General features: G+C 36.5%; 1 protein-coding gene across 1 annotated transcript in view; it reads left to right on the top strand.

Annotated features, from left to right (window-relative positions):
* The window catches only part of TES (testin LIM domain protein), a 42,200-nt gene extending 30,373 nt beyond the window's left edge, over positions 1-11,827 (top strand). The window contains exons 3-7 of the mRNA XM_023513227.1: positions 5,789-6,041; positions 6,873-7,208; positions 8,107-8,322; positions 8,692-8,850; positions 11,547-11,827. Of these exons, the coding sequence (XP_023368995.1) occupies positions 5,789-6,041; positions 6,873-7,208; positions 8,107-8,322; positions 8,692-8,850; positions 11,547-11,735 (1,153 nt within the window). The 3' untranslated portion in view covers positions 11,736-11,827. The remainder of the gene's footprint in view (positions 1-5,788; positions 6,042-6,872; positions 7,209-8,106; positions 8,323-8,691; positions 8,851-11,546) is intronic.
* Positions 11,828-12,039: the final 212 nt, after the last annotated feature.

Genomic DNA, 12,039 nt, shown 5'->3' with positions numbered 1-12,039 from the left:
AAAAGCAATTTTACATGCTGAAAAAGTATGTTGGGTGATTGAGCAGAAGGTAGGGACATGAAGGTTTCTTCAGAATGTGAATCCTTCCAAGAATATCCAAGGTAAATAATGAAAAATTATAGAGATAGCTCTTACATTATTGTTATATGTATAACTCTTTATATGTAACATTGTCATATAACTACTACAGCTTAGCATAGTTCATGCTTTAGAAACCAGCAGGCTTTATTTCACCTATTTCTTTGACTGTTGTCTTTCAGGTTCTTAATCTGACCCTCCTTATTTTGTGGTATGCATGGACTGGCGTGAAACTAGATCATAAACAGTTCCAAAGAAAGTCCAGTGCCCATGACCTAGCCCCAAGACTTTAGGCATCACCTTGCTGGTAATTAGGATGCACCCTGTAGTTCACAGCCATATAAGGATCCGTTTAGCTATAGTAAGAACTAAATTCTCACCCCATCATTTTCTCCCCCTTGGAAGATAATTGTAAGCTTGATCCAAGAACAGTGTGATCGTTTTATACATAATTACATTGTTTATGTTAACTAAAGAACAAAAAGTAAGAACATGCTGTTGTGGGATAATATGCTGCTTTCCACTAGATGGGAGTGTGAGATAACCAGATGTTGGAAAGAATCTTTTATGGATGAACTGGAATATGCAAATTTGTCAACAAAGGCTTACCAAATAAAGATTTTTTTTCACCAGCGTGCCCAAAGAAAGTAGTTTGCCCCTCCACCCCATATACCTGTCTCTCTCTCCCTCTCTCACACAGAATGTACAAATCCAATTCTCGTTTTAAGTTTGCGTACTGCAAAAAAGTGTTGTAAGAAAACTCAGAACACCAAAATCTATAATTCATTGTTATTTAGCAAAGAGGTTTATATGGGTTTTTACTTTTTTTCTGTATCTGATATAGAGAAATCCCATAATTTATGTTAGTTTTAAATCTAGAAAACTTTTAATGCTAATAATGTTTCATTTCTGAGTGATTAGTCATACATCTGTGAAAAAAAGTCTTTCTTTTTCTTTCTGATGAATTCTTATAATTCCTCTTTCTTTGATTTTTCACACTACTCTGATTCGTACCATCAGGAAGAATTGGTGATGGCAAGGTTGCTTTCTTTCTTCAGATCCTAAAATGTATGCTGAGTATTTGAGTTTTTTATTCCCAGAAACACTTTCTAGAGTCCTTTCTGTTTCCCTGCTATTGCTGAAATCAGTAAACAAAATCAGAGAGATTGGAATGTATTAATGATTTTTCTGTATCTAATCAGAGGCAAACATTTACTAGCTTTTGCTGTTATCTGTATTTTCCTTCCGTGTACTTTAGACTTAGTCTGTCTTTCTCCTTTCTGAGTTGAAAGCTTAGCAATTTTTATTCTTTCCTTTATTCTAATTTGAGCATTTCAGCTGTAAATGTCTTTCTTTCATTATCTAGGTATTTTAGCATGTATACTTACCCTAAGAGAATCTACTATTAGTTGAAATGTTTAGTACCTTCCTAGCAGAGTCAGTCAAATGAATGTTCCCATTTCCCCTCTTCTTTGTACGCTTATCACTGCTTGTACTTAGTACTAGCTTACATTTTGAACACCCAAGGTTTCCAGACTTCATTTTTTTGTCCAACTTGTTTCTCTGAGAGACTTCACTGAGCCCTCACTTCTTACCTCTGTCCCTTCCTCAGAAGGCAGAGGTGATCTGTTCAGCTCACATACATTATAGATCATTCTTCAACTGCCACATTCATATTTTCTACCAGGCTACATTTTTCAACACTAGATCCATATATCCTACAATTTACATGTCTCTCAGGCATTTCAAATTTATCAATAGGTTAATTGAGACTTTCATCAACCTTCTCCACCCCATACCTCCAATTTGATCCTCTTTGGCATTTATTGTATTAAAAAATTACATTCCTTACCAATTTACTCATTCATTTTTTTGAGAGAATGAACTTTGCCTTCACCATCACTACATCTAAATCAACCAAAGAGTTTAGTTAGTTTTATGGAGATCTCGTATTGTTTCTTTCTTTTCACCTCCACGGTCTGCTATGCTAGTATGTATCCAGTCCAATGTTTTTTAGCCTTTTTCATCTCCTGGCACACCTCAACCTATAGTTAAACTTCCATGGCACACTTAAATTTTGTTAATTAAAGAAAACAAATTTAAAAAAGAATATACTTACTGTACTTTGAACTTCTTTCAAAAATAATGATGTTTAAAACTTTGTGGCGCACCTGAGATCCAATCACGGTACACCAGTGTGCTGCACCACACCAGTTGACAGTCCCTGGTCGAGGCTAAGCCACGACACACCTTATCTGAAGCACAGTAACAATCACTGGAGATGTAAATCCCACTTGTCATTACTTAGAAGCAATACATTGCAGACTGAACGTGCAATTAGCATGTTAACTGGTTTCCCTACTTCCAGTTAAGTTCCATCCCAGTCCATTTTCTACATGGCAAATATTGCAGTATTAAAAATTATAAATATGTGGTTGCTCTCTTACACCTGTAATCCTCATGACTTGGAAGGCTGAGGTGGGAAAATCACTTGTGTCTAGGAGTTTGAGACCAGCCCAGGTGAAAAATTAACCAGGCATCACGGCATGCACATGTAGTCTTAGCTACATGGGAGGCTGAAGCGGGAGGATCACTTGAGCCCAGGAGTTTTAGGTGGCAGTGAGCTGTGATCATGCCAGTGCATGCTAGCCTGGTGACAGAGTGAGACCCTGTCTCTAAAATAAAATAAAATTATACATCTGATCATGTTATTCCATTACTAAAAGCCTTCAGTGATCCTGGCATGCTTGCATTTAATAAAGGCCAGATGCTTTAACGTGTCCTCCAAGCCCCTGCATGACCTCATGCCTGCCTCCCTCTCCAGCCTTGTCACCATCCAGTTTACTCATTTCACTACACTTCCCAAGCCATCTTTTATTATGGGACCTAAGGGTGCAATCTCTTCCCTAATGCATGATCGCCACAGTGCTCTTCTTAGTACCCGGAATATTAAAGGCTTTTCCTTTCTTTCTCCCTCCCTCGCACATAAACTCCCTCGCACAATTCACATTCATGTTTTAGCCTAAATGTCACTTTCTTACGGAGTCCTTTCCTTACTCGTTCCAAGTTAAAATTATGTCCTCAAGGGACTCTATGCTTTTCTTTCCCATCACAGATGCGATTAACAGTGTTTGTGTGTATGTGTGTGATTATTTAATGTCTCTCCCTACCAGACAGTAAGTTCTAGAAATAGGAGACTGGTTCCATTCTTTTTCTTTTTTAAATCCAACAGTTTTGTCACAAGATACCTATTATCTTGTACATTGCTTTGGAACATGGGCATTGATGGCTGTTACATGAAAGAATGTCTGACTGTGTGCCATACCAGAGTAGGATAGAGGGCACTATACTTGAACTGTAAGAAACACAATGATGGTTTTATATCTGGGTTCTCTGTTCTAGTGTCAGTACTGTGCTGTGTTGGTTACTGTGGCCTTACAATATAGCTTGAAGTCTGGTAAAGTGATGCTTCCTGATTTTTTTTTCTTAAGATTGCTTTAGCTATTCAGGGTCTTTTCTGATTTCATATAAGTGCAAAATTATTTTTTCTAGATCTGCAAAAATTGACATTGGTATTTTAATGAGTATTGCATTGACTCTGTTAATCACTTTGGGTAGTGTAAACATTTTAACAATGTTGATTCTAGCTATCTATGAGCATGATACATTTTTCCATTTGTTTACATCCTCTGTGATTTCCTTCCTGAGTGTTTCATAGATGTCCTTGTAGAGGTCTTCCACCTCCTTGGCAAACCACCCTCATATTGCCATTTGATCTTTACAAAGCAGACAGAAATACATAATGAGGAAAAGACTCCCTCCTCAATAAGTAGTACTAGGAAAATTGGATAGCCACATGTGGAAGATTAAAGCAGAATCCACACTTCTCACCACTCACAAAAATTAATTGACAATAGATAACAGACTTAAACCTAAGGCATGAAACTATAAGAATTCTAGAAGAAGTGGTTGAAAAGACTCTTATTAATATTGGCCTAGGCAAAGAATTTATGAAGAAGACCCCAAAGGCAGTCACAGCAACAACAAAAATTAATACATGAAACCTGATCAAATTAAAAAGCTACACAACCAAGGAAACAGACAACAGAGTAAATAGACTACTACAGGATAGGAGAAAATATTTGTATGCTGTAACATTTGATAAAGGGCTAATGACCAGAATGTACACAGAATTCATACAAATAAGCAAGAAGACATCAAACAACCCATAAAAAAGTGGTCAAAAGTCATGAGCAGAAGCTTTTCAAAAAAAGGTAAGACTTTGGCCAAGAAACCTGTGGAAAAATGCTCAACAGTCTCTAATCATCAAGGGAATGCAAATCAGAACCACAGTGACATAACTCCTAACTCCAGTAAAAACAGCTTTTATCCAAAAGTCTCAAAACAGTAGATGCTGGCATGGATGGCGAGAAAGGAACACTTATGCACTTTTGGTGAGACTGTAAACTAGTACAACCTCTTTGGAAAGTAGTATGGAGATACCTCAAAGAAGTAAATGTAGATACTACCATTTGATCCCACAATCCCACTACTAGACGTTTACCCAAAGGGAAAAAAATCATTCTATAAAGAAGACCCTTGCATTCACATGTCCAGCATAATCCATAATCACAAAAGATATGGAAACAACCCAAGTGCCCATCAGTACATGAGTGGATGAATAAAATGTGGTATACCATGGAGTATTACTCAGCCATAAAAAAGTGGTGAACTGATACCTTTGTACCAACCTGGGTGAAACTAGAGACCATGCTCCTCTAAGTGAAGTATCACAAGAGTGGAAGAACAAACACCACGTGTGCTCACTTTTAAAATGAAACTAAATGATCAACACAAATGTGTACAGATAGCAGTAGAATTCCATAGAGATCAAGCAGGTGGAGGGGGAGTAGGCGATGAGTAAATTCATACCTAACAGTCACAATGCACACTGTCTAGCGGGATGGTCACAATTACACCTCTGACTCAAACTGTACAAAAGCAATGCATGTACCGAAAACTTTTGTACCTTCTTTGAAGTAAGTGGTAATAATACCAAATTTAAAACAACCATGGTAGCATAGACTTTTCATTTATCTGTCTTTTAGCACATGGTAGGTGGTCAATGGGTGTTTGAAGTAATAATAGTTGGAAAAGAAAAAGGAAGAGAAAACAGGGGAAAGGAATGGAGGGCAAAAGAAATAGAAAGGAAGTGAAAAAAAGCTGTAAACCCAAATTGAGATGATGAGACGTTATGCCAGTCTCCCCATCTCTCACTAAAAAAATAATCTTAGGCAATGTCTATGAAATGTTAGCATGCAATAAAATAGGAAACTGCTTGTTTAAATTGGAAAACTTGCATATGGTTTTTTGTGATTTTACTTAATTAATTTTTATATTCATTGTTTTTCGGTGAGAGCATAAAGAATACCAGATACAGTTACACTCCCGTTCCGACGTGCCCCTGTGAGCGTGTGTGTACTCTTTATTCACATTCTAACTTTTCAAAGTCTTATAAAGTCAAAGTATGTTTTTATGTTTCCTGTTTTCTTAAATTTATGGATACTTATTTTTCCTCCAAAAAAAGGACTTCCCTTTGCATGCCATTATACAGAATATGTTTAAAAGTATTTTATAAACTATAAAATGTGTCAACATGCTTATTAATTAGGTCTAAGTAATCATTTCCTACTTATTTCCAAAATTATAGAAAAATATGTCGTAACTGCAAGTGCGGCCAAGAAGAACATGATATTCTCTTAAGCAATGAAGAGGATCGAAAAGTGGGGAGACTTTTTGAAGACACCAAGTACAGCACCCTGATTGCAAAACTAAAATCAGATGGAATTCCTATGTATAAACGTAATGTTATGATACTGACCAACCCAGTTCCTGCCAAGAAGAATGTCTCCATCAACACAGTTACCTATGAATGGGCTCCTCCGGTCCAGAATCAGGCATTGGTAAGAGTGGGGAGAGGGTTCCCTCTGAAGTTCCTACACTATTTATTTAGGTCAATATCTTTAGTGACCTATTCAAACTCACAACACCACAGATCTATTTTTTTTCCCTGAGGTTCTCATTACTTTGACTTCAAACTCCTATTACATTCCTTTGAAAATAAGACTAAACTCCTCACAAAAATTTTCTTACTACCTAGATTTGTTTATCCTTCTGAGGGAAACATCTAACATTCTCAATAATTAGATGAAAATCATATTTTTGTATCAGTCTAGTAGCTCTTCTAGCTCACTCTTGAGAAAATTTCTCATAAAATTATAAAGAATAGAATTTCTTCTATTGTTTAGAACTGAAATTAAATGTTCAGCATCATATTCTTTTACTACATAAAGCAAAAAAAATGCAGTTTTGTCTCAAACTCTTTACACTATTATAACACTAGGCAAAACATTTGGAAATCTTTTAAGATTAAAGTGGATCTTGTGATGATATTTTTTGTGTGATTAAAAACACTGCTGATTCATTGGCTATTCTAAATTGTCTGCCTAAAAATTGTATTTTCTTTCTATTATACAGTTATTTGGCTACTGAACCAAATATTTTTAAAAACAATAAGACAAAAATTTGTTAGAGAAATTAACCTAACTAAATCTATTTAGAGTATCATTTTTTAATGTTAACATCTCAAGATATTTATACTATGAAGATGAGTTGTTACTATTGAATAAAACCCACTTCTTTCTTAAGTAACTTGCTTCTGATGTGTTATAAAATATCACACTGCCCGCTGGCCGCGGCATCTCCTGGTTAACACTGGTCTTCTGATGGTGCAGGCCAGGCAGTACATGCAGATGTTGCCCAAGGAAAAACAGCCAGTGGCAGGCTCGGAGGGGGCACAGTACCGGAAGAAGCAGCTGGCCAAGCAGCTCCCTGCACACGACCAGGACCCTACAAAGTGTCATGAATTGTCTCCCAAAGAGGTGAAGGAAATGGAGCAATTTGTGAAGAAGTACAAGAACGAGGCTCTGGGAGTAGGCGACGTCAAACTTCCCCGTGAGGTGGTGGATCAAGGCCCCAACCAAATGTACATCCCTGGTGGAGACCGAAGCACTTCTGCGGCCGTGGGGGCCATGGAGAACAAATCTCACGAGCACAGAAGAACTCACTATGTAAGTGGAGTGGTCACATTGTCGGCCAGATTAGTGTATTTTATAGATGTTTTCCCTCTCTTTGAACTTTTTTTGGGGGGGCTCTTCCTCTGTTTCCAAAAGAGAATAAGTAAGAGAAATAAATTGAATTAATATTCATTTTAGACTTCCCCTAGAGAGTCCTCATGTTTGAAACTTCTGTCAAAAGCCAAATTTTCTATTTATTGTCCAGGAAAATTGTGAGTTTTATGTACAGGTAGTATTTGGCATTGGGATGGCCAACATACTAATCTAGAATCTGTTTCTAGATATAATTTTGGTGTTGCTTGTTTGTATCTTCCCATAAATAAGAATAATATATACTTAGGTTAGTACAGTTTTACTTATGAGGACATGCCTAAAATTCAAACTTAAATTTATGTGATAGTCAAGCTTTTTTTTTAAGTCTCTTCTAGAAATTAAGGTCTTTTGCTAATGACTTGGAGACAGAAGATAATTATGACACAGATGAACAAAGCATAAGAAGAAAACTTACTGTAATATGTTTCTCCTAGATCCAGCAAGCACATCCAGTCATAAGGCTTAGTCCTGAAATAAAGAGTATTTATAAGCTCTAAGGTAATGATTGTTGAGGGAAAGTACTTAAAATTTAGGTGTAAATTACTATTTTCCTTTTTCCATAAGTGACATTCATTCAGGAAACAATTCCCCATGACCCAGAGGGTGAATGAAGTAGGTTTGAGCAGCCTGGAGAAAGCTCAGATTTCATTTCACAGAACTATTAATATGGCAACAAATTAGTAAAAATTTGTGATTTTACTAGAAATGATTTCTCTTGAAAGTTGTTCTCTGAATTTCTGCAGAAGCCAGTGGTAAGAAATGGCAGTCTTCTGATAACTTGAGACGGCTTTCTTTTCAGGCCTGCTATTGCTGCAAAATGAATATGAAGGAAGGAGATCCAGCCATCTATGCAGAAAGGGCTGGCTATGACAAACTGTGGCACCCGGCTTGCTTCGTCTGCAGCATCTGCTATGAACTCCTGGTCGACATGATTTACTTCTGGAAGAATGAGAAGCTGTATTGTGGCCGACATTACTGTGACAGTGAGAAACCCCGGTGCGCTGGCTGTGATGAGGTATGTTCTCCTGGCTACCCACATGCAGGTTTCCTCTCTGGTCCCTTTTCCCGGACAGCAATAGGAATTAAACAAACAGCAGTTGCTTTATTTGCATCTAAAAGAGTTTAATAAAAGAAACTTTTGATATCATTCATTCTGAGTGTCTGTGTTAATTGTGTTGGCTAATGAAAGACAGCCCAAAAATATAAATGATTTATTTGGACTAAACTAAAGTGATAATATTAAGTCTAAGATTTTGGTTATAATTTTCAGACTTTGAACCCCAGGTAAATATGTTGATATACTTGTGCATGGCTGATGACTAGCTTTGTCATTGATTCCAAAAATGAAAATGCATAATTCATGTTATTTTTATCTTCTTCCCAGCTAATATTCAGCAATGAGTATACCCAGGCAGAGAACCAGAACTGGCACCTGAAACATTTCTGCTGCTTTGACTGTGACAACGTCCTAGCAGGGGAAATATACGTGATGGTCAATGACAAACCTGTCTGCAAGCCCTGCTATGTGAAGAATCATGCTGTGGTGAGTCCCATCCTAAGGATACGGTTGCTTCAGCCTGCTCTACATCTTGAGTTTATGCCTCTGTCTGAGCTTCTTACAAATGGGAAACAGCACTTCTTAAGTAGAAAGTGTGTGATTCCCACCATATGGTGTTAAAATCCAGGCAGTTCAAACACAGTACATGCATGGACAAATAAAAGAAGGATTAAAATGTAAAAACTTTTGGGGTGGCACGTGTGGCTCAAAGGAGTAGGGCGCCAGCGCCATATACCAGAGGTGGCGGGTTCAAACCCAGCCCTGGCCAAAAACTACAAAAAAAAGTAAGAACTTTCTGAAATATTAGAAGTTTAAGAACATAGGAAAATGAAAGGCCATGCAGAAAGTGGTGAAGCTCATTATGTGCAAGGTTTCTGCAGTCCCTAGACCCTCAGGGCAGCCTGGGTCACCATTACATTTTTGTAGAAGTAATGATCAGTAGATTTTACCTGGAATTATATGGTCAGACTTCACAATGAATGGTAATGAAATCACTGACAAAACTAAATTTTATGAAACTACAAACCCTGAATTCTCTGTACCATTCTTATGTTCATTAGTTATTTTTTTTACCTAAATAACTAATTTCAAATGTAATTGAACAGTAGTTATCTCTGTTTCATAAATTGTACATGAAAATCTGTGTTTCAATTAATTATGTAAGAAGGCAGACCATGATCTGAAAGCAGGGGAATATAACATTGAGTGTGAAATCCTATTTTACTCCAAAAGAGTTTGAAATATTTGCATAAACAATTTTATACAATATTTCCATAAATAGGTTTAAAAATATCAAAAACACAAGGAAATGATAGTTTAGATTATGGGTATGCTAATTACCCTGATTTGAACATTATACAATGCATGTGCAGCTAGAAACATAAATATGTACAATTATTATGGGTTAATCATAAATAAAATAAATTTAAAAATTGAAAGATTAATATAAAGTGTAGAAAACTATAAGATAACATTCTAAATGAATTATAAAGCGATAAAAGTAATATATAAAAAAATAGATATAACAGTAGTTGCTTGCATGGTATAACTACAAATTAGGAATGGACTTCTAATTGTACTTATTTTGTTGTATTAAGGAATATTTTTTGTTGTTTTTTTGCCCTTGGTAAAAAACTTTGTTGCCCTTGGTAGAGTGGCATGGCATCACAGCTCACAGCAACCTCAAACTCCTGGGCTCAAGTGATCCTCGTGTCTCAGCCTCCCACATAACTGGGACTACAGGAGCCCACCACAATGCCTGGCTATTTTTTTGAGACAGGATCTCGCTCTCGCTCAGGCTGGTCTCAAACTCCTGAGCTCAGGCAAGCCACCCGCCTTGGCCCCCCAAAATGCTAAGATTACAGGCACGAGACACCACACCCGCAGGAATATTTATTAATTATGCAAGGAAAGTATCCCTTATTTCTAAGGTAAGACTAAATTGATATAGTTTATGGATTGCAGAGATAATCTCTATAAGCATTGTAGCTCTAAAAAATATGGAAAGTTAATTGCAGGCCTGAAATGGATATACGTAAGAAGGCCTTACTTCCCTGCCAGTTTACCCACGGAGTAGCATTCACATTTTGAAGTCTTTTCACAGGAGGCTTCTCAGGCTGTAAAATGGCCCTCTTAGCCTTCATATCTAATCATCCCTTATCATTCAATAATTCCTGACAGTCACATTAGGAGATCAACCGTGCTTAAGATAAATTCAGTACTGAACAATCTTTTGGCTTCTTTACTTCTTATAAAGTATTTAAAACAAAAATGTTAGTCACATTCACTTAAGACATGTATAACCCAGAGGGCATGTGGACTATCCAGTGTTTGCAAGGTCTCAACTGGTTGTTTTGTTTTCTGCTATAACATAGAAGGTTATTCCATTTTTCTTCATATATATACTTAATTAAGAGGAAAATTGTATGATTGTGGCTGTATATATATGTACGTATATATATATATATGCATGTGGATGTCATGCATGTATTTGTCCATAACATACCATGTGATACTGAACAGTACAAGGATTGTAAGTATTAATGTTCTACAATATTTGATTATACATAAATTATGACTGATTTTATGACAGAACAGAAGCCAATTAACTACAAGTTATATTTTAGTGCAAACTCATTAGTCTCAAACACTGTCAGTATTTTTAATTGAGTCCTTAATTACTTTTAACATGACTAATTTGCTACATTCTGGAAATTAGTATTAATAATCTCATGTGTGATAGGTAAAACTAGTAAAATTACCACTTCAAAAATTTAATGAAGAAAAATCGTCTTATAAATTATAATTCTTTATCATTACTAATGTGTAATTTAATAGAATATGCCAGAATCAAGTACACTGCTTTGGAATTTGTCATCAAAACTCTCCACCTTGAATGCCATGGAGCTCTCTTACAAGCATCGGATCACCTGTTGGCCTTCACCTATAGTTTCTCACGATGCTCAGCATATGTATATAGACTTCCTTTACAGTTGTTGGCTAAAAAGGTTAACTAGAGACCTGAGAAGGTCAACTCTCCATTGTTCATTTCCAGGGTTGTCATAATTATGAGTTTTAATTTATCATCTCAAGAAATGTGTTCAGTTTGTCCTCAGATGAAAATGTTACTGTCACAGTTTGCTGTCTCATCCTCTTCTCATGCCTCTGTTATTACTTAAAAGGTATGTCAGGGATGCCACAATGCCATTGATCCAGAAGTCCAGCGGGTGACCTACAATAACTTCAGCTGGCACGCATCCACTGAGTGCTTCCTGTGCTCCTGCTGCAGCAAGTGTCTCATTGGGCAGAAGTTCATGCCAGTAGAAGGGATGGTTTTCTGTTCGGTGAAGTGTAAGAAGATGATGTCTTAAGGGCACCGAGAAGTATCAGCTCTCCATGTTGGTCTGCATTTCTACTGTAAAATCCAATTTGAAACAATAAAAAGCAAAAAAGGACATGTAAAAGAAACCAGGAGATTTCGTTCCAAATCTGTCTTTGCTATTTTTTATCAACTTTTTTTTTCTATCTCAACTTTTATACCCTGCTGTAACCAATTGATTTTAAAAATGTTAAAGAATTTTATCTTTCCTTTGCTTTCTAAATGTGAAATCGTTGAGTTAGAAGCTTTGGTTTTAATTAAACTTCATTCCCTATCCCCTTTGTGCCATTTATACA

This window comes from Otolemur garnettii, unplaced genomic scaffold (genome assembly GCF_000181295.1).
Source record: "Otolemur garnettii isolate 467f Iridium unplaced genomic scaffold, OtoGar3 scaffold00037, whole genome shotgun sequence".
Taxonomy (NCBI): Eukaryota; Metazoa; Chordata; class Mammalia; order Primates; family Galagidae; genus Otolemur; species Otolemur garnettii.
The sequence above is the reverse complement of the archived record's forward strand: the minus strand, read 5'-3'. Positions and strand labels throughout refer to the sequence as shown.